We start from the raw sequence: 24,344 nt of genomic DNA, 5'->3' as shown, positions 1-24,344 counted from the left end.
GAGGTTGAGGCAAGGAGAATGGCTAGAACCCAGGAGGCGGAGGTTGCAGTGAGCCGAGATCATGCCACTGCACTCCAGCCTGGGCGAAAGAGTGAGATCCTGTCTCAAAAAAAATAAATAAATACAAATTAAAAAATAAAAAGACTAATGATTAACTGAGAGAAAAAAATAAGAGCTCTTATGAATCAGTGAGAAAAAAACTAAACAAACCAATAAAAAAATGTACAGAGCATGAAACAATCATAAATGAAGTATAAATGATTAATAAACATCTGACCTTATTAATAATCAAAGAAATGCTTTGATAATAAAACTCATCTTTTTTACCTATTAATGTGGCAAATATTTACAAATGGGCACTGCCATATGCTACATTGTATATATAAATTAGCAGAACTTTTCAGGAAGGCAGCTGAACTTCCTGAAAACTTTGCATTCCCTTTTACCTCCCAGTAATTTCAATACAAAAAAATTTCTAAAGAATAAAGAGGCACTATATCACTGAATGTGAAAATACTGTTTATTCAAAGCTTTGACTTCAAAATGTCTGAGTTTGTGTTGATAGTAAGTGAATTTATAAAACAAAATTTGTCTTAGTATAAACTAAATAATTAAACTAAACAAGCAAATTCACTCAGTTAATAAGGCTAAAGAAAATTATAAAATAAAATCAAATTTGATTATGCTCTGTCCAGTACCACAAATGACACATTTCTCTGCTGTATTTCCCCACCATTCAATATAAAGAGAGAATTATTCATTACAAATCATTTTGGACATAATTTACTTTGAAATGACCTTAATGGATTTCAAAATGCTTTCCTTGACAAAAACTAAGCTCTTGGTTCTATTAACACCATAAAAAATAAATAAATTAAAAACCTCAGTCTAATTATCAGTATTTGAATGGCAGCCATCTCACTCCTCTCTGGAATATTTAAAGTGGTTCTCTCAGTCTCAAAATTGAAACACAAGGTGAAGTTCTGAATATACTCCAATGTGTATGTTAGCTATACTATTCCTACAGTTTTCAACTATGGGTAGAGTGACAAAGATTCTCTCTTTAATCAAACTCTAGTCAGGGTCCTCAGAAACTTCTTGACTAGGCCTCAATCTTGGCCTAGAAAAACTGCAAACTCAGCCCAAATTATTTCATCGACAACTTCACTACCACAAGCACCACTTGGACCACCACTGCACACACACTGAAAGACTTCAACAAGCACCACCATAGTTCCTAACAGTTCAAGGCTCTTAGGGAAAACCCTAACTCCCCTTAAAGCGCCTGCCTGAGAAAACTTAAGGCTGCCAAAAGAATTTACTGTCTGTTGTAGCCAACACCTGATGATAGGCCCCCGACTACTCCTTCTTAGAGCTTTTACTAAAAAGGGCTTACAATGGTAAATCCTTCCTCTGTCTCCTATAACATGTGAGTGTCTTTCTCAAGGGCCTGAAAGACATTCCTTTAAAATGCAATCATCGGGAAGGATAGGGCTTTTGTCTCCCTGTCTCTGTGGGAGGACAGCATTCTGACTTTGTTACTTGCCAGCTACCAAACACAAGGGCCTAATTGCATTTACACTGACCAAGCTTTTGTAATTTTTCATTTTACTGACTCTACTGAGCCTCCATTGAACCCCTCGCCCCCACTCCTTCATTCTCCTTTTAAAAGACCCAGTAACCTCCATACAAATCAAAGTTGGGTTCGGTTCATGCTGGAATCTCTTCCTTATTGCAAAAACATATTACTGATTAAAGTATGTCCTAACCACTCTAAACAGTGTCCCAGCTTTGTTTATCTGTGACAATAGAGGGATTTTTTTTTTTTTCCTATATACTTTAAGAAATAGGCTGAGTAAGTGAAACATACCTCAAACATCAGTATCTCACACTGGTGACATGAAGGAAAGAAAGCTAAAAATACCACACATCTCTGCAGAGCCAAATAAATAATTTCCATAGTTTGGAATGTTGTTCAAGTAACCTGAACACAGAACTGAAGGTTAACTGAGGCACAAATGATGGCTTAAATCCACAAACATTCTGAGACAATGTATTAGAGGATTAAAGGAGCAAAAGCTTTGGGCATCAACCAACTGGGCTTATACAAAACAGATGAAGGTTAAGGAGTGAAAGCTCACTAGGCTTTAAATGTGAAGAACTGGAACAATCTCCCTAATAAGCCACAGTGAGTTGGATTCTGAGGAAAACAATACAAATAATTTATGTGAGGTGAGTCTTGGGTTTTATTTAAGGTTATAAATGGTTGTCATAACACATGCCATCAAGGGTGAAGAAATAAAAAAAAAACTTCAAAAATAGAAAAAATGCCTATTCATATAAATCGCTCCCCCACCATTACCCCAAATATATCAGAAAAGACAGATGAAAAACCATGAAATATAGGAGAAAACGATAGGGAGCCTTGAAGAAAGGAAGAAATTAGCCTCATAAATCTGAAAAGGAACAAATGACCTCAACAACTGCAAAATCTATTTTGATATGGTAGACCGTTGGGTTCCTACGATGGTAGAATGGGGGAGTGGTCAGAACCACATATTCTTTCTATGTTTTGTATGTTTCTTCCTAAAACTCAATAAATGTTTATTTAATGAAGAAAAGTCCCAGATCTAAGAAAGTAAAAAATACAATTAATTTTAAGGGTTTCTAACTTTAAACAAGTTATCAAAGCATATCTGAGGTAAAATATGCAACTTCTTGGAAGATAGGAAGCTTTGAACCAAACATATCAAAACAACAAAGGCATCTTTATTTTAAAAAATCATAAATAAGAAGAGAATTCTACTGGCTGTTAGCAAATGGGAATATAAAATTAAAAAGCAACTCAGGTCTGATTTAAAAGACTGCAGAAGTCAAAAGAATAAATCCTTATGTTCTATGAAAAACTTTTAAAATCTTAGGCAAATAAAATAAGAATTATTGGTTAATATAATCTACCAAGATGTTTAAATAAAATTATTAAGAACTATTATAAAAGAAATGACATTTTGAAGACTAAAAATACAATGGAAAACATGAAAATTTCAAAACAACATTGTAAGCAAGAAAGAAAGGAATGAGAAACAGTATCAACCAAAATCAGAACACAGACCAAACAGATGACACAGTGAAATACCTAGGGGGAAGAAAAGGCAATAAGGCAATATGATTAGATTATATTAGTATGTGTGCCAGGGGAAACACAAAAGACAAATGGCAGCAAATCATAATGAAGGAGAAAACAAACACAGATTTCAAACTAACAATTAAGAAAATACTCAAGGAGCTTCCAGAATTGATCCTTACAAAAAAGACAACCTAGCCAAGTGTGGTGGCATCAGAAGACTGTGGTGGGAGGACCGTTTGAGTCCAGGAGTTGGAGGCTACAGTACACTAGGAGAGCACCTGTGAACAGTCATTGGCCTGGGCAACATTCAGAAAAGAAAAAAAAAGACAACCTGATATCTAGTGATAAAATTAAACCTCTACCTAAGAGAAACATAAAAGTAAGTAGGAAGGAAAGCAAAGCTACTAAAAAAAAAAAAAAAAAAAAAAAGCAGAGATAAATTCTGATTTTGCAGTTCAAACACAAAAGAGTCTGATACTGCACTGACCAATACGGTAGCCAGTGGCCACATATGGCTATTTAAATGTAAATTTAATTAAAATAAATCAAGTTTAAAATTAAAGCCTTTAGTTCTACATGCCACATTTCAAATGCTCAACTGCCATACATGACTAAAGGCTACCATATTGGATAGCAGAGATACAGAACATAACCATCACTGCAGAAGTTCTATTGGACAGCAGCCCTTACTGAACAGTGCTTAAATGAAGCTAACTTTTCATTATGAAGACGGAAGAAAATTATATAAAAATATAAAACACCAGCTAGGTTGTGGTGGGTCATGCCTATAATCCTACCACTTTCAGAGGCTGAAGCAGGCAGATCACTTGAGGTTAGGAGTTCGAGACCAGCCTGGGGCCAACATGGTGAAACCCCGTCTCTACCAAAAAATACAAAAATGAGCCGAACATGGTGGTCCATGGTAGCGCATGTCTGTAATCCCAGTTACTGAGGAGGCTGAGGTGGGAGAATTGCTTGAACCCAGGAGGCAAAGGCTGCAGTGAGCTGAGACTGCACCCTGCACTCCAGCCTGGGTGACAGAGTGAGACCCTGTCTCAAGGGGGGAAAAAAAAATATATATATATATATATATATATATATATATGAACGTGTCAGTAAAATTCAATGGTACTGGGATTACAAAAGAATATATTTTAAAAGATTAGAAATCAAGGTTATGGTCAAGACAAGTGGTAATACAAAGTAGACTCTCTGTTATTATTCACAGGCTGACTATTTTGGCACTCCCTTCTACCTTTTTCACAAGATTCTTGGTATTTTATCCTTTAAGTGGTTCTAATATAAATATCTTTCCAATAAAAGATAAATGCCTAATACACAGGACCACTGCTAATGAAAGAATGTGAAAATAAGGGTCATTTAAGATATATATGGCAACTAATAAAAATAATTTAGCTTAATAAAAAGTTGGACCACTTCTGCTTCGGTCTGATGGCACTCCACAAAATTCGTATGTTGAAACTTAATCACTACTGTGATAGTATTAAAAATTAGGGTCTTTAGGAAGGGATTAAATCACAAGGCACAGCCCTCATGGATGGAATTAGGGCCTTTATAAAAGGACTTGAGGGAGTGGGTGTGCCCTTTTTTGTCCCTTTTGCCATGTGAGGACATAGTGTTCATCCCCATCAGAGGATGCAGCAACAAGGTGCCATCTTGGAAACAGGAAATGGATCCTCTCCAAACTCAAACCTGGCATCTTGATCTTGATCTTGGACTTCCAGATTCTAGAACTGTGATAAATGTATTTATGTTCTCTAGAAATTACCCAGTCTCAGGTATTTTGTTATAGCAACACAAATGCAGTAAGACAGTATCTACAGAAAAAATTGAATCCCTACATGTGAATGATACTCAAAGTTTCTTCAGTTATAGTCATTACAATTAGTTTATGTTTTCATTTGTGGAATTATTCATTGTACCTCCAACCCATTGCAAAAATAATTTTAGGCAAGCTTAAGTACATTTATGTTGAAAGGTAAGGATAGTTAAGTAAAAGTTACATTCTAATAGCACTTAGACAAAAACCATCATTGTCAAGACCACCCCCCACCCCCAGCACACACACACACACACACACACACACACACACACACACGCACAGAACGAGGAGGAAAGGAAGGGACAGAATAGCCTGCTATATGAGTGGAACATAAAATGATAAAATGTGTACTCAGGCTAGGGTACAGCAGCTGTTCACAGTCACAATGATAGTTCACTGCAGCCTTGAACTCTGGGCCTCAAGAGGTCCTCTTGCCTCAGCCTCCTTACTAGCTACCTTAGATATAATTTTTTATGCACTCTCCATAATAATTCCATCTATGTTAAAGAATGAAATTCAAAACACACTAAACAAATGTAAAATTATTGAAAATACCAAGGACATGATTAGTGATAGGCTGCTTTCAGTATAGGAGACCCAGCAAAGCATACTCAGAAGATAATGAGAAGACTAGCTGAACACAGCAGTCAGGGTATGAATGTGTAGGCAGGAAATTAGACAAACTGAACTAAGACTCTGTAAGGCACTGAAAACAGGAGTTGAACTTGATCTTATAGAAAAGTGATTTTCAAACTGGTTTCAGGAGCAGGGTACCCCCAGAAATTAACTCAAGAATTGCTGTGGATAACAAGAGTAAGGACATGTGAGCATGTGCATGACTGTGTTGTTCAATACTGCTTTATGTTTTACATACAGTAAAATTTTTATATAGAATAAGATTCCATGGTAAGATTTTACTTGAATAAGCCAGTTTCTCTGTTAACATTTTTAAAAAATCTTTGGCTGTGGACTCTGGGAAGCACTGAAAAAAACACAAGAGAATAAGACAGTGTCTACATTCAAGTTGCTCATTAATTCCATTTTGTTTGTGATCTACAATTGTTACAAATGTTACCTCGGATTCCTACAATAACTTTCCCACTATCACCAAACCATGTTCTTTCATCCTTTAAAACTACTCTTGAGATTCCCCACGTATACTTCTGGTAACAGTCACCTGCTCCATATTATAATCTGCCTTCAAGGACTTTAATCCTGTCTGCCATTCATTCACACCATAAACTTAAAAAAAAAAAATGTCTTGCCAGAAATCATACTGGAAGTTTTCATGCATGCTAGATCCAGGGTTCTTCCTGAGCAGCTAGATTGTCTTTCGCTGTTCTCTTCTTTCACTGCCTCAACACCTAATAACTCAGCCTACTTTCTTTCCTCTCAAGAGATTCCTCTTTCACTTCATCCCTTAAAAATCTATCCTCTGCAAATAGACGAGGAACACAGACACACTGCAGAACATCCCTCCACTGGAGCCTTCTACACAAATATACACAATTCTATTCAAGGTGCTGACTATCACACATTTTCTGTAGAGAGCACACCTCAGAAACATAGTATCTCTATCAATAACCTTGCCCCTGAAATCAGAGTTTAAGGATAGGAACAGAAAACGTTTTTAGTACTGAATATTTTTATTCATCACTAGGATGTCATGTTCTTCTTTGGTTACAAACCTATTTTGTTCTTAGCAGTTGTTTGTTTGTTTATTTATTTATTTATTTATTTTGGAGACAGTGTCTTACTCTGTCACTCAGAGTTGAATGCAGTGGTGTAATCTTGGCTCACTGCAACCCCCACCTCCCAGGCCCAAGCGATCCTCCCACCTCAGCCTCCCAAGTAGTTGGGACTACAGGTACGTGCCCGGCTAATTTTTTGTATCTTTGATAGAGCCCGGCTAATTTTTTGTATCTTTGGTAGAGATGGGGTTTCACCATGTTGCCCAGGCTGGTCTCAAACTTCTGAGCTCAGGTGATCTACCTGCCTCAGCCTCCCAAAGTGCTGGGATTACAGGCGTGAGCCACCACCCCTAGTCTGTTTACTTCTTTTTAAAGGTAAATATACAATAACCCCAAAATTTAACTAGAGTTCATTCAACTGATACCCAACTAAAACTCAGAGTCCAAGTGCTAAACCAAGAGACTGAATCAAAGGCAACCAAGAATGCTATCATTTATAAAAGTATTTTTAAATTGTTTCAAGGCTGTCTTGAACCTTATTCATTTTATATTACTTCTAATCAAAATTAGGCAGCTAAGAATCAGAAAACTTATATTTTAATCACAACCCAAAGTTATGTGTATACTCTTGACCAACTCACTTAGATTAAAATCTAATTTTAATTACTTTAAATTATTTTACTCATTTGTCTATAAAATAAATGACTAAAACTAATACCCATAAATGTCTTCTATCATAAAAGGATTATGATACTATCATGAGATTAATTCTCCAAATAAATTTATTTACCTTTTGTTTGAGGCTGAATTGTGTCCCCCACCAAATTAGTATGTTAAAAGTTTTACTCCCCAGTACCTCAAAATGTGACGTTTTTAAAGACTAGATTTTTGAAGAGGTAATTAAGTTAAAATAATGTCATTAGGGTAGGCCCTAATCCAATGACTGGTGTCCTGATAAGAGGAAATTTGGACACAGACACATATACAGAGGAAAGACCACGTGAAGATACAGGGAAAAGATGTCCATCTACTAGCCAAGAGAGGCCTCACAAGAAACCAACTCCACTGATACCTTAATCACAGACTTCCAGCCTCCGGATATGTGAGAAAATCAATTTCCATTGTTTAAGACACCCAGTCTGTGGTATTTTGCTATGGCAGCCCTTGCAAACTAATTTACTGACTTCCTAGGTGTGCAGGATGCTACTACAATTTCTGAAGCCATCTATTCACTGTATGTTTCTTAAATTTTATTTTTCCTGAGCATATCCTACTCAATTAAATCATAGAGATAATTTGAACTTAGTTAGTTAGTTATTTTTTGAGACGGAGTCTCACTCTGTTGCCCAGGGTGGAACGCAGTGGCGCAATCTCAGTTCACTGCAGCCTCCGTCTCCCGATTCAAACAATTCTCCTGTCTTGGCCTCCTCAGTAGCTGGGATTACAGGCAACTGCCACCACACCCAGCTAATTTTTGTATTTTTAGTAGAGATGGGGTTTCACCATGTTGGCCAGGCTGGTCTCGAACTTCTGACCTCAGCTGATCTGCCTGCCTCAGCCATCCAAAGTGGTGGGATTACAGGCATGAGCCACTGCACACGGCCGAGGTAATTTTTAGTTTTAACAATTTGTGAGGGCTTCATTTCGAAGTGTAATGACATCACAACCTTCACAAAGATCATTTGGCAGATAAGTGGATAGTTATCTTTACATGGAGGTTCAGTAGAGTCTAACATAACAGAATTGAAAACAATCTAGATGTCCAACAATGGGAATATGGTTAAATAATAGTAATAATCCAGGCAAGGTACTGTATACTTAAATAACCTATTACTTATTTCTGAATCAAGATGAATTGCATGACTCATTGAGAAAAAGAAAAAAAAAAAAAAGCCATGGCACAGCAGAGAATCAAACTTACAATGCTTTAAGAGAAAAAAAATGTTTTAAGCCGAATATATAAAAATTATTATGGTTTATACTAACTACTAATTACTAGTTCTAATTATTATATGCCATAATCACATTATATTTTCTTAACTCATAACTCTTTATTTCCAAACGCTAGATCAAAACAGATCTTTAAGTTGCATGTGGATTTGCAGAAAGAACTTTTTTAAAGATCAACTTGCTATTTTCATCATTAGCATTTCATCCCTTACTTCATTCAGCAAACTTACTTTTAGGAATTAATAAGAAAATCTCTAAGGAAGTAAGAAGAGCAAAAATATTTACAGGTTTGAGCAAGAGCGTATTTTTAGTGAACTGTTACAAGCTACTTAAGTGTCAGACAACAGGAAACTAAATAAACTGCGGTGTGAGAAATTATTATATGGTACTTAAAAATCATAAACTAGAACCCTGGTTTTTTGTGGGTTTTTCTGAGATGGAGTCTCACCCTGTCGCCCAGGCTGGGAGTGCAGTCGTGCAATCTCAGCTCACTGCAACCTCCATCTTCCGGGTTCAAGTGATTCTCCTGCCTCAGTCTCCCAAGTAGCTGGGACTACAGGCACATGCCACCACACTCAGCTAATTTTTGTATTTTTAATAGAGACAAGGTTTCGCCATGTTGGCCAGACTGGTCTCGAACTCCTGACCTCAAGTGATCTGCCCACCCTGGCCTCCCAAAGTACTGGGATTACAGGAGTGAGCCACTGCCCCCAGCCAGAACCCTGGTTTTTAATATTCAGAGGATCACACATCTGATAAAAGCTATGAACCCTCTCCTCAGAATTACACATATATGTATATACCCCCATATTTTTGCATATAATGATAGGAGGTTTACAAATAATTAAAGTCTAAACTACCTTAAAAATCCCAGTCTAGAAAAACTATCATGGACACATAATATTTATGGTATATTGTTAAATTTCTAGAAAGCAGAGGATAAACTAGTAGATGCAAAGAATAAAAGAAATATGTGTTTGTGTCTATGAAAAAGGACAGCGACCAAATTATTAAGCTTGGTTATCCTTGGGTAGTAAAATTATAGAAAATTTTTATATTACTCTATAATTTTCTATCTTCTTATTTTTTACAATAAACTAATTATATAATAATAAAAGAAAACTTAAGAGTTACAATTTATTTTGGCCAAATAAAATTGTTATTAGTCAAGTGACAAAATAGAGTAGGGTCATGTAATGATAATTTCCTCAAGTTTTAAAGTATATAATAACAAGCAAATAATAAATGACTGATAGTCACTGATAATACGGTACTTGTGGATGACTTAGATCACCTTGTAAATGTGCAGACTGGAGAAAGGTCATGGTAAATATTTCCTATTTCATAAAATGCCACAAAGTTAATCAATCACAAGCAATAACTGAAGTTCTTTATGAATATAAAACTATGTTTTTGCTTTTAGGCTTCGGGATATGTTCAAAGTGTCTAAAATAAACTTCTGAGGAAATAAAGGTCAGAACAAAAAACTTACATTTTCTATTGTGTATCAACAGAGCTTCTTTCAAATCTATGGTTGCTTTTCCTAATAAAGCATCTGCTTTTAAAGCCTGACGGCTCCAAACTCGAAATTCCAATGTAGTCTGTGGTGTAACATTTCTGGAAGGGTAAAATTATAACAAAAACACAGGAGCAGACATCGTCATTCTATTAATAAGTAACAATTCCTATTAAACCATTTATTTCAGTAATGTTTTAAAGACCATGAACTTCATTTATTTGAGAAGAAATATTGTATGAAACAGGAAACTACTTGAATCATAAATAAAAATATTTTACTTTCAAATACATTAGGACTTTAATAACTAGATGAGGATTTTTGGAATTAGCAAGCCAAAACACCAACACAAGAGTCTTACTGAGACTTCACAGTAACACTGTTTCTATTTGAACAAATGTCTAAAGACCTACATAATACTTTTACTATACACAAATTTATGCCATTATTATTTTGAAATGCCAAAATTAAGAAAGACTAATTTGCAGTCCTATTTATTTCTGTATCAAAACAGTCAGAGAAAATGTCTATATGGAAACAATTTGGTTTATAAAGCAAAAGCAAGCATTATTATGCATCCTCTCCTGAAAAATAATTTAATCAAAAATTTCTCCATACTTTAAATTGTCAATCCACGCTTTAAAAAAACACTCATTACTTTGAAGTCATTTTACAAAATAAAAAACATATTCCAAAAAACATACTCTCTTGTGAAGATTTTCCATCCTTTATACACGGTACTTACACAGTTAGCTGTTCATCCCATTTTGGATTAGAAGAACTACTGGATTTTGCTGTTTTCATAATTTCTCCATCTACAGCTACTTCTGTATATATTGCTGTTGCGAACCAGTTCTTTTTTCTTTTAAGTTTGGCACTAGAAACTAACAGACAAATAATTCACTAGTGAGTATGTGCTGCCAAAAAGTAGTACTGCACACTAATCAATCAATAAGAATGGAATTGTGATTCTTGTGCAACTAGAACTCTTCTCATTGGCAGAATGAAGGAACAATACAAAAGGGCTATTGATAATGCCTGAGAGCCATTTGAATGTTTCCAAAACAGTTTTATCGAGCTATAATTCACATACTATATAATTCACCCACTTAAACTGTACAATTCAATGGTCTCACTATATTCAGAATGCACAACCATCACCACAATCAATTTTAAAACATTTTTGTTACCACAAAAATAAACTCCATACCATTAAGCAGTCACCCCCTTCTTTCTCCTCCCAATCAACCCTCTCCCCACCCCCATCCCTAGGCAGCCACTAAACTACTATCTGTCTCTTAAATTTGCCTATTCTGGACACTTCATATAGATGGAATCATATAACGTCGGGTTTTTTGTGACTGGTTTCTTTTACTCAGCATTACATTTTTGAGGTTCATCCATATTGTAACATGCACCAGTACTCCACGCCTTTTCTTGCCAGGTAACATTCTATTATATGGGTATATGACATTTTATCTATCATCAACTGATAAATATATGAACTGCTTCCACTTTGTGGCTATTGTGCATAAAGCTGCTACGAACATTTGTGTGCAGGCTTTTGGGTGGACATATGTTTTCATTTCTCTTGGGCATATACTTTGGAGTAGAACTCCTGGCTCATATGATAACCCTCTGTTGAGTAACTGCCAGGCTATTTTCCAAAGTGGTTGCACCATTTTGTACTCCTACCAACAATATACACTGATTTCTCCACATCCTCACCTAACAACTGCATTAAAGATCAAGAGAAAAGTGTCTTCAGATTCAACATGCCCATTAACACCCCTGCCAGGTACTATTAACTTATCTTTCTGAAATTATGCAACTGTGGCATTAAAAAAATGTTTTAATGTTTTATCTGGAAAGTTAGCTTCGAAAAGAAGAAAAGTAGTATTTGCATTTTCAAATAAAAACTTAAAAATCAAAATGTCATTATAAAAGTTAATCATAACCCCTTCCAGAAAGTGAATTTTAAATCTAACATACCTGACATATGACGAAATCAGGGACTATCTACTTTCTGGGCAAAATACTGGTGACCAGGCAGTAAGAACAACTTATCAAGATCACCCCTATAACCAATTACCTATGAACACCCTAGGTCGGAGATGAGGAAGGGAAAAGCCTCTTTCATGTCATACACAACTGATGTTAAGGATATAAAAACCAAAGCTATGTAAGCTTCCATTCTATTGTGAGAGAATAATGATCTAAATAAAGAGTTACACAAATAAACCACTGAAATACAATGTGATAAATGCAAGATGTAAAACAAATACTATATTTAAGTACTGGCAACATAGCAATTAAAGAGTGTTCAATGTTATGTCTGAACTGCTACTATCAGGGTCTTAGCAAAACTCATTTCCATCCTTCACTGTTCCAAACTGCTCTAAGTTCAGTGTCACTGAACTAACACAGAAGGCCCAGACTTGCTCTCTCCCAAGAAACTCCCCAAGATTCTTTGAATAAAAGTGCTCATATATTTCCTCAGTATATGTAAGTCTTATCCATATAGTAGAAGACTGGAAGAAGGAAAAGTCAGTATATGATGGTGTTAAAAGCAGAGTGTTAGATATATCTGGGTTCATTTTTCAAGTATGCCACTTATTAAAAGCCTGACGATAGTAAGTCAATTAATTTCTCCGTCCTTACTTGAAAAATTAGAAGAACAGCAGTACCTGATTCTTAGGATTGAGGAGTGAAGGCATGCAAAGCACTATCACCATCAATGAATGCCTGGCATCCAACAATGGTAGCTGTTACTCTATTACTACTGACTATATAGTATTAACTCTTCTCTGAGTTCATTGCAGATCCATCCAAAATACATCCACTGAATACCCTTACTTGGCAAAATACTCAACAATACTAGAGGGTAAGGTAAGAAAAGAGATTTTGAAAAGATAATAATCTTTAATCTCATGAGGAATTTATAAATATGCTAGCAAAAATGTACATATAAATATAATACTGTGATTTTAAATAACTAGAAGACAACCTTATTAATTCAAAAAGTTGTTCTAGTTAGTGGAATATATATATATTTTTTCCCATTTAATGAATTTCCTTTGGTGTTATACACAGACTGTCTTCCACTCTAAGGTTATATAAGCATTTTTAAACTATCAGAAAATGAGTCATGTGTGGGAGGGTAAGGAGAGTTAACTTTAAAATCCCACTCACAATAACGTCCCTTCAAAAAATTTAGTAATAAACTTAATATGTAAGAGTCACATGAAGAGAACAATAAAACTTTACCAATGGAAACAAAGACGTAAGAAAAATGATATGATATATTCCTAGATTTGAAAAGTTTAACACTGAAATATTTCAATTAGCTCCAATTTAATACATTATTTTAAAATAAAAACACCAACTGATTGGTTTTGAGTGTTTTTGGTGGGGGCAGAGGAAAAGGAAGGGAGACTTAAATATTCAAACAAAAGCCAAAGAAAATTTGAGAACAGTAAAGGTGTATTTTAAAATGCAAAGTAATAAAAGGAAATTTATCAAAATAGTCTTTTAAAAAGCACCATAAAGTGAAAATAATTCAAATGGTTTGACAGTGATGTAAAAGAGAAGTAAAGAGAACAAGCAAGATACTAATGCATAACAGCAGCATTTCAAATCAATGGGAAGATAGATTAGTCCATAAATGTTGAAACATTTGAAAAGAATGAAGTCTATAATTCACACCACTCATACAAAAATAAGTGGCATATGATTTGGCATTTTTACTTTAAAAAGTGAAATTAATGCTCTAGAAGACACAATAGCTTAAAAAAATTATAAACGTGAATGTAACATCCCATTTGTTCTTCAATCTCATCCTTTTAATATATCTTGCACACTTTATGCTTCTGACTCTTTCCTGTTGAAAGTCTAAAACCTAAAATATCGAAGATAATACACTTCTATATGCTACTATCCTTAAGTACCTGGTACATTAGAGTATATTACCATATGACAATAGGTAGTTTTCTGTTTTATTTTTTCCATCAGTTTCCCTGCATTCCATGATCAATGCTCTTATTCTTATAAGTTGCTGCCCATCAGATAAGGGTTAAGAACAGAAATGAGGATAGGAGTAAATATGCTAATAATAAAAATAAATTAGGAGATTTTAATAATTTGGCTTAGGGCCGAGTACCTCAGTTTACAGACAATAAACAGCCAGACTGCAATATTAGAGGGGCCTTAACCTGGTTACTTATTGTTTTTAAAAAGAAAGTAAAAGCCTGGGTGTGGTGGCTCACGCCTGTAATGCCAGCACTCTGGGAGGCCGAGGCAGGCGGATCACCTGTGGTCAGGAGTTTGAGACCAGTCTGGTCAACACAGTGAAACCCCGTCTCTACTAAAAATACAAAAAAAAATTAGACAGGAATGTTGGCATGCAACTGTAATATCAGCTACTCAGGAGACTGACGCAGGAGAATCACTTGAACCCAGGAGTGGGAGGTTGCAGTGAGCCAAGATCGCGCCATTGCACTCCAGCCTGAGCAATAGAGCCAGACTCCATTTCAAAAAAAAAAAGAAAAATCAATACAGATTCCGAGTCTTTGCTAGAACTTACAGTATAATAATAATAATAAAAGAAAAAAATTAATACAGAGGTCATTGTAATCTAATAAAAGGAGAAACAACTTGGAGTCCTAAGACCTCTGTTAGTTTCTCATTATTAACCCAAGGCACTTAATTTAATCCCTCTGATTCTCAGTGTCCTCAATGACAAATCAGGAGTCATAATCTTTATTTAAGAAGTTATTGTGAGATCAGTAAGACTGGGAATTTTAAGGTGATTTTTATTTTAAAAATTAGATCAACAAAACAAAAGAGAAAGACAAGAAGAAAAGAAGGTACTAAAACCTGGTGCCATTTAGCACAGGTCTATGATCATTATTTCCCAAGAGGATCACTGTATTTCAAAGGAGAGCAGTAACTGATGCTCAAAATTATAAATACTGTCGTGGCATTGTTTTGGTTACTTAGACTCCCTTGGTCCACATCTATTTTCCAATTCGTTCTCCAGATTTGATTCACCTGATAGCCTTTCAACAAGTTCTTTTTCAGCTAAAATTAGCCAGATCAGGTTTTTCTTTTTCTTTTCTTTTCTTTTTTTTTTGAGACAGAGCCTCACTCTATCCCCCAGGCTGGAATGCAGTGACGCCATCTCGGCTCACTGCAACCTCCACCTCCAGTGTTCAAGTGATTCTCATGCCTCAGCCTCCCAACTAGCTGGGATTACAGGCATGTGCCACTATGCCCGGCTAATTTTTGTATTTTTAGTAGAGATGGGGTTTCACCATGTTGGCCACACCAGTCACAAACTCCTGGCCTCACGTGATCCACCCGCCTTGGCCTCCCAAAGTGCTGGGATTACAAGTATGAGCCACCGTGCCCAGCCTAGGTTTTTCTTACTTTAAGAACTCTTACACATAGGTCAAGATCATTTGAAAGTTACACCTCGGGTGTACTGTCCATTGGTCCTAGGCAAGTTACAATGAACTGAAAATGTGGTGAAAATAGGGCTCTAAGTTTCTTATACAGAACAAAAGTAGAAGGAATTATGTAAGTGGTTCTTCAGTGGAGTACCTATCAGCTTCATCAGGAGAACTGTTTCAAAAATACAGGCCCATTATTCACAGAAAACAAAATACAAATATCCCTTATAGTTCATCCTTACTTACAGTGAGAGAAATGCTATTTAAATAACACTAAGATACCACTTTAGTATCTAATTATGAACAATCCCAAAGCTTGACAATAGATTTTGGTTAGGCTTTGGGAAAACAGGCACTCTCACATACAGCTGGTGTAGACACAAAATGGTACAGGCCCCATGGAGAGGAACTTGGCAATACCTAGCAAAATCACATGTATTTACCCTTTGACCCAGCAATCTCATTCTAGGATCCTATCCTATTAATACATGAGCAGAAATAATAAACAACTTTTGTATGAAGTTATTTGTTGCAGCACTATTTGTAATAGCAAACAGTGGAACTCCAATGTCCAGCAATAGATTAGTTAGCTTTTTTACATCTATTCAGCAAGGTATGGTGCAATAATAAAACAGAATATTCTGTTACGAAACAAAGTCCAGAATAATACTATAAAGTTAAAAAAAGCAAAGCACAGAAAAGTATGTAAGAATTAGGGGATTAGGAGGAGAGATGAGATACATATACTGAATACATATCTGCTTATATTTTCAAAAAGAAGCAACAGAAGGATAAAGCAAAGCTAATAAAAAATGTGAACCTACAGGGCAAGGGAGAGAAGTGGGAAAATGGGACCAGGTAGCCAGACCTCTCTGAATGTACCTTGGTTTTGACTCTGGGACTATGTAAATGTCTTATAAGGTTATAAAACAAATTAAAAAAAAAAAAAACCCTGAAAAAAAATGAACTTAACTAATTATCAATTTAGTGACATAACCAAATAGAGAATTACTAAGGTACTTTAAAACATGGTATTTTGATTATACATCCTAAAGGGGGAAAACGCACAAAGAAATCTTAAACTGCAATGAGTGGACCTGTTGTTTTTGGTAATTCTTTTAATTACCTTTTTTTCCCCCTTTTTTTCACCTCCTCCTTCCTCTGTTTTTGGTAATTTTCACATTATTTTGAACTGGTGTGGTAGGATAAAACAGATAATATGATAACGTCGTTTTGAATGAAGATTCTTTGATTAAGAGAAGAGAGTTACAGGTCAGGCACTGTGGCTCACATCTGTAATCCCAGCAATTTGGGAGGGTGGTGCAAAATGATTGCTTGAAACAAAGAGTTCAAGACCAGCGTGGGTAACATAGTGAGACCCTATCTCTAAAAAAAATTTTTTTTAAATTAGCCAGGGAAGGTGTTGAATGTCTGTAGTCTCAGCTACTTGGGAGGCTGAAGCACGATGATCACTTCAGTTCAGTAGTTTCAGACTACAGGGAGGTATGTTTGTGCCACTGTACTCCAGCCAGGGAGAGAGAGAAAGACCCTATCTCAAAAGAAAAAAAAAAAAAAGATATAAATATAAAGTCAAATTAATTTAATTTTTTTTCCTTTTAGTAGAAAATGGTACTTACAGACTACAGTTATTATTATGAATTAGAAATATCAGCATGAACTAAGGACGTTAAAATATTTTTTATTTTTTGCTTTCTACAATAAACATTTCCTAGCTCTGTTAACTGAAACCTCTCAGAAACAACTAACCTTATACAGTAATGAGTACCATGGGAACTACAGCACTGTGTAATCCCACTTAAATATTTGCCCAATGATTGAACAAATGGCTAAATGTATGTAAGAAGGCCTTTAGCATCCTGCTTCATCCTATTAATCATTTAAGGGGCAATGATACTTTTCAAAAGCCCAAATTCTCCCACCATTACAGAGGCTATATCTTCTCTTCATCCAGCATAGGTTCAATAAATATTTACTGAATAAATAACATACTTTTGGAGGGCATCTACCTTTGCGGCCTATTGCAACAAATATGCCATAGTATGAATCTAAAAGAAATTATATTTCTGGAATAAGTCTGCTGAATTAGGTATTCAAAAGAAAAGTTTACCAGGGAATCACCATATTAAATATAAAAATAACTTACCAGTTACTTGTAACTGCAACCTTCCACTGTGGTTATTACTAGTATCAGACCTTGGTGAAGCAGTGGCCATGTCCCAAAATTCAGCTAAAACCTATTTTTAAAAAAGGGAATTTATTCATGTGTTAGATAAGAGTTAGTAATTTTCAAGATATTAAAACTACTTTTTAAATCAACTAAGAAGTTCTCAAAAAGTACAGGGAAATTATCAAGCCTATTATCATCCCATTTAAAAAAACCCTAAAGTTAGTTGAAATAACAGAAAAAATGGTGAGTAGTAAGCAAAAATAAAAATAAACATTAGAATGTTGCCCTGGATATGCCTGCTGCAGGAACGCTGGGATCCAGAGACAAAGCACTGGGCCTGCTACAAGAGGAAGGAGCTGAGATTCCCATACTAAGCAAGGGCCCAAGTCAGTAGAAACTCCTAACATACGGCAGAAGCATATATATAGACACACACACACACACGTTTTAGGAAGGTACCCCAATTTAAGCCATTGGGAGTACCCAAGACGAAGACCAACCAAGTCTGAGTCTATAATCTTAAAAATCATATTTATATGAAAACAAGCCACTAGTCTGGGCAACAGAGCGAGACTCCGTCTCAACAACAACAATGAAAATCTCTATCCAAACAAGACAAAATAAAACTCACAATCTACATGGGGTGGGTGGGAAGCCTTAAAATACAGAAAAACTACAGGAAGAAACTGACAACTCGGCCATTGTTGTGGATGATTTCAACACATCCCAATTAATCATAAGTCAAGCAGACAAAAAAAAATAATAATGAACAAGCAGGATTTAATAACATCAACAGAACCTCATAACCAACTATTAGAAAATAAAAAGTTTTCTCAGGTACTCATGACATGAGTGACATACAAAAAAACATACACTGAGATATAATGAAAAGCTCACTAAATTTCAAAAAATGTTCTAAGTCTCTGTCTGTGATACAATTAAAAATCAGTAACAAAAGATAAACTTGAAAAATATAAATAGGATTTAAAAACACTTCTAAATATTTAATGAAGCAAAAGAAACCATGTTGGAAATTACAAAAAAACAAAAACAAAAACTAAGAACTGAAAAACAAAAATACCACATATAAAAATGTATGGGAAAAGTTATACTTAGAGGCACATTTATAGCCTTAAAGACATACTAGGAAAGGAAAGGTCGAAAACTCATGTGTTAGTAGGTCATCTGGTAAGTCTGAAAGAGAAAAACAGAACAAACCCAAAGAAAGGAGTTAATAAAGAGCAGAAACTAATGAAGTAGAAAGAAGGTAACAGAAAGGATCGACAAAGTCAGAGCTACTTCTTAGAAAACACTAAGATAAATAAATGTCCGATAAGACTAATGAAGGGGGAAAAAATGAAACAAAATAGGAAGCCCTAAAACAGACCGATGCATGTAAGGACATAGCCATATAAGAGATGTAGCAATGCAGATCCACGAGAAAAGGGGGATACTTAAATAAACCTTGAATTAGCCATACGGAAAAAAAAATGACACTGGACCCCTATTGCACATCACATATAAAACCAATTCAAGATGGACCAAGGACATAAATATGAAAGGGAAACAGTAGAACTTTTAGAACAAATTATAGCAGAAAACTATTGTTTTGTGTCCTCCCAGGATGCAAGGATTTCTTAAATGACAGGGGCATACCAACCAAATGAGAAAAGTGTGAATATTCACACCTGTAATCCCAGCACTTTGGGAGGCCAAGGCAGGCGGATCACCTGAGATCCAGAGTTCAAGACCAGCCTGGCCAACATGGCAAAACCCTGTCTCTACTAAAAAAAGACAAAAATTAGTCAGGCATGGTGGTGGGCACCTGTAATCCCAGCTACTCAGGAGGCTGAGGCAGGGAGAATGGCTTGAACTCGGGAGGTGGAGGTTGCAGTGAGCCGAGGTCACACCACTGCACTCCATCCTGGGCAACAGAGTGAGGCTCTGTCTCAAAAAAAAAAAAAAAAGTGTGAATATTTTGACTGCATGGATATTGAGACTTCTGTTTATCAGGACATCATAAAGAAAATGAAAAGATATGCCAGAAACTGGAATAAATTTGCAAAACAAAAAACTAAAGATTAGTATTTAAACTACTATATAATACTTACAAATAAGAAAAAGACAACACATTGGGCAAAAGGCTTAACTGTAATTATATAGAAAAGGAGATTTCTAAGGCCAACAAAGATGAAACAATGCCAAATCTCACTGCCCATCAGAGAAATACAAACCACACAGATGTCATTTTTAAATTCATTAGAATGGTAAAAACTAGGAATGTTGATAGTGCCAAATAATGGCAAAAAACATGCAACAGTGGTGGCTCTTATATACTGCTGGTAGGCATTTCAGATGGCAAAATCTTGTTGGAAAACAATTTGGCATTATCATTTAAAGCTAAACATTTGCATGCCCTTCAATGAGCGATTTTGAATTTTATAAAATTTTTTGTACCTGTGTACCAAGTATAAGCATTCTTCATAATAACAAAAAAAGTGAAAAATACTCAAATGTCCATTGGTAGAAAATGGTTACATAAATTAGGCTAACTCATGCAATGGAGCATTATAGAGTGGTGAGAATGAATGAACTGGGTGGGGGTCGTGGCTCACGCCTGTAATCCCAGCGCTTTGGGAGGCAGAGACGGGTGGATTATTTGAGGTCAAGACCAGCTTGGCCAACACAGTGAAGCCCCGCCTCTACCAAAAAAAAATAATAATACAAAAATTAGCCAGGCGAGGTGGCAGGTGCCTCTAATCCCAGCTGCTCGGGAGGCTGAGGCAGGAGAATTGCTTAAACCCAGGAGGCAGAGGTTGCAGTGAACCGAGATCGTGCCATTGCACTCCAGCCTGGGTGACAGAGCAAGACTCTGTCTCAAAAAAAAAAAAAAGAATGAATATAGCTATAAGCAACAACATGAATGGATCTAAGAATAAGAACAGTAAGTAGAAAAGAAGAAAGATAGATGAGTTCTGAGCATTAACACCTTCTTCTCAGTTCTGTCTCCAAGATTTACATTCTACACTGAAGTCGTAAGAAATTCTTCCAACTCCTAATGACAAAGAAGAAATGAATTCTTTTGACGGTTATCATGACCTCATCTTTTGTAATTCATTTCCTTTGAAAACACCATGATTCCACGATTGAAAAAGAAACCCAGAAATGTGGGGTACTGTGAATCCCGAGCATCAAGAGTTTGACCAACGAACAATTACAGGAAGCCCAGTAAAGAACTGCTAAGGTCCAAACGGCCACCAAGTAACAAGCTGTCAGTCTTCCAAGGAGTACTCTGTGAATCTTATGGTAACATTTCTGCACACAATAAAGAAAATAGTGTACAGAAAGGTTTATTTGTCTATGATATAGCAATATCCACAGAGTCCAAAAATAAGTCTTCACAATTATTTTCTGGTTATAAATTTGAATTTGCCTACTGAGATATTTCTGTCTATTTTTATGTCTGCTCAAACATCTTTTATGATGTTTAAATGCTTTCCTTGAAATGTATACAGATTTGTAAATTAGATTTTCCTCTATAATAAAATACTATATGTGCAAGCTTTAAAAAGCCTACAAACATGATTATGAAACTCAAATCAAACAATCATATTTGTGGTATTTTAAAAAGAAAAGATGGAAACAAGTTCAGGATAGCAGTTACTTTAGGGGCTGGGAAAAGGTAAGAACATGGAATCAGAGAGGTCTTCACAGCTCTTTAACCACACTGGGATTGACCTAGTTCTTCGGTTGAGCAGTCGGTTCACAAATGGATTTTATTATTGACTTCTATATGTTACATATAATCTGGTACATTCAAATTCCATGTTTTTTTTTTTTTCTTGTTTAATTTAAAGAATGTATGGAAGGCACGGAAGTAGACACAGTAAAGTATAAATCACTAATTAATCAAGTGTGATTACTGGAGCCTGTGATGCAAAAGAAGGACAGATACAGCTTTCACAGATGGCATTTAGTCTTCCAAGAAAAAGACACTTCTTCCTCTAGGCAGTGAATGAGGGACTTAAGGATAGGTGAAGATATTGATTCATTTGGAGGTAGATTAAAAAAAAAAAATCAAAGAACTTTATTAGGGAACTAAACACAAAGACAACTACTGAGAGTAAAGGCAAGAGGCATAGATTACTTATTTGAGAAGAATCTTAAAAGTTTACAATACTGTGCAGACGGGGGAACAGTGCCAAGCAGGTAAAAAATTATTCACTTTATTACATGAAACTCTCTGTATACTCTGATCCCCACCCCCAATCTATTTTTCCCTTTATTCTACATAAACTCTTTCATATCACCCAATCCCCAGACTCAAGAACACATGTTCTGATAATCAGTAACTGCAAATTTAAACTAAAATCATGAAAGATGGTTCAAAAAATGATACTATCTTGCCTTAAAAGGGAAGAGATACAGCAAATAAAATTATCAATTTCAACAATTATTCTCTACACTTCATTTAATAAAGTTATATGACACTTAAAAGATAATGTACTATCATATATTCTCCCATCTGAGCATTACAGTAACACTATGTGAGGAGGGAAGCACTCTGTCTATCTTAGAGACGAGAAAACTGAGTCTCAGGAGTATTAGAAGTCTATAGTATTTTTTATGACAACATATTACTAAGTCTACATAATTATCAAAATGTATGAAGTCTGATTATTAAATGTGGTCTTAGTTTAAAAAAATTGTTAATCACTTACTATGTATCAGGAACTGCTAGACACTGGGGATACAAAGATGAGTAAGACACGATTCCCTCTTTCAAGGAGCTCATAGTCTGTGAGGAGACAACCCTGTAAACAAATAAATAGCTTTCAGTGTGATAATTCCTAAAGCAGATGCAAAAGGTAAAGTATTACATCTGGGGCACATAAGAGAAAGCAGACAATCCATCCTTCAGGGATCAAGAAAGGGATCACAGAGAAGATAACCTCTGAGGGAACTGCATCTTGAAGTGCATAATTCTTTTGAGAGAGAATTAGAGAAAGAATGGAACATCCAGAGAACTGCTTGCATAGTGCACAATGGAACATAAGGACAGTGTAACGTGATCAGGCAAAAAAGAGGGTCTAAACTGCATAGGATCCTATGTAATAGTTTATATTGTATTTAAAATATACCATGCATAGTACTTTAAAGTTTATCCTGATGGCTTCAGTGATGAGAATTGCATTTTGGAAAAATAACTTTGGAAGCTGTGGGGGTTAGATTTAAGATAGTGAGCTTATCTGAACTAGAGCATTGGCAGTATTAAAGAAAAAACTCAGGATACATATAAGGTCTTTGACCAAATGGCTATAGGATGGCTGAGGGTTACAAAAAAAATAAGAATCTGAAAAACTAAAATTTCCCACTTCATTGTCTGGGTGGATGATGGTTCCCTAACCAGGATAGAGAGAAAAGTAAGACTATTTGACTATTAGGGAAGAGTGCAGTGGGAGAGATTACTAGTGGGAGATTGTGAGAAGAACAGGACCCATCAAGTCCAGGATGGGGTCATACGAGCTAGTGAATGGAACTAGATCCATTATGGATCTAAGGAAGACTATTTTTCACTTCCAGTTCTGTCACTTAAGAGCTGTATGACCAAGTTAACTTTTCCATGGCTCATTTCCTGTAACAGCAGAATAGGAAAAACAAAGTCATCTATCTCATGTTACAATAAGAATTAAATGAGATAATACATGTAAAAGACATAGCACTTTGAGTATACAGCACGAAGTAAAGACTCAATAAAGACTACCTATTGTTTTTATTGTGGAAGAAGGAGGTTAAAAATACAAGTTTCATTTGGATATGCAGTTCAAAAGAAAGTTGCTAACAACCAGGTATAATAGACAGCTAGTTAGAGAAGCACGCAGTCGAGGAAACACGTCCATGGGGAAGAAATATTTTGGAGTCACAGTTTATGTAAGTGGTATTAACTTCCATGGAAGACAATGGGCTTGTTCACAGTGGAGATGTTTTGGAATGAATATTGAGCAGAATGAGAGAGTGCTGATCAACTTCTGCTGAGCCCTATTAATACTGTGCTTATCACAAGCCCTCAGGGACAACAATCGGCATAACAGTATGACTTTTATCAAGTTGTCCTTGGTCCCCAGGATATGAGAAGACAAAAAAACTGTATGATCAATTTAGGCTGAGGAATTTAGAAAGGAGGGTTGGCAAAAGAAAAAACGAAGTCTGAGTTTTAGGTCATAATCTATGCTCAGAGGGTATGGTCAGTAATATCTAAGCTGATTATATCGGTCCAATCCTATGAAAATCCCCAGGCTTGTATAAAGGTTCACTACTATTCAACTGCAAAGAACAGAAAAAAGTCCTGAATGTAGATAATAAACTACATTTCCAGTACTCAGGTTATAGATCTATCAAATCCTCATTTAGAAGGTATATCTTAATTGCCTGCTTACTTCAAAATGTCTTTCTTAAGTCAGAAGCAAAATTGTGAAAGAAAGAAAGAAAGAAAGAAAGAAAGAAAGAAAGAAAGAAAGAAAGAAAGAAAGAAAGAAAGAAAGAAAGAAAGAAAGAAAGAAAGAAAGAAAGAAAGAAAGA

General features: G+C 35.6%; 1 protein-coding gene across 2 annotated transcripts in view; it reads right to left on the bottom strand.

Moving 5' to 3' along the window:
- The window catches only part of WWP1 (WW domain containing E3 ubiquitin protein ligase 1), a 123,067-nt gene that overhangs the window by 73,747 nt on the left and 24,976 nt on the right, over positions 1–24,344 (bottom strand). For both annotated transcript variants that reach the window (XM_023222838.2, XM_023222837.3), the window contains exons 2-5: positions 22,487–22,579; positions 17,742–17,832; positions 10,873–11,011; positions 10,104–10,228 (exon numbers count right to left, since the gene is read on the bottom strand). In XM_023222838.2, coding sequence (XP_023078606.1) covers positions 10,104–10,228; positions 10,873–11,011; positions 17,742–17,811 — 334 coding nt within the window. In that variant the 5' untranslated portion in view covers positions 17,812–17,832; positions 22,487–22,579. The remainder of the gene's footprint in view (positions 1–10,103; positions 10,229–10,872; positions 11,012–17,741; positions 17,833–22,486; positions 22,580–24,344) is intronic.

This window comes from Piliocolobus tephrosceles, chromosome 7 (genome assembly GCF_002776525.5).
Source record: "Piliocolobus tephrosceles isolate RC106 chromosome 7, ASM277652v3, whole genome shotgun sequence".
Classification (NCBI taxonomy): domain Eukaryota; kingdom Metazoa; phylum Chordata; class Mammalia; order Primates; family Cercopithecidae; genus Piliocolobus; species Piliocolobus tephrosceles.
Note: the sequence above shows the minus strand (reverse complement) of the source record. Positions and strands in the feature narration are given on the sequence as shown.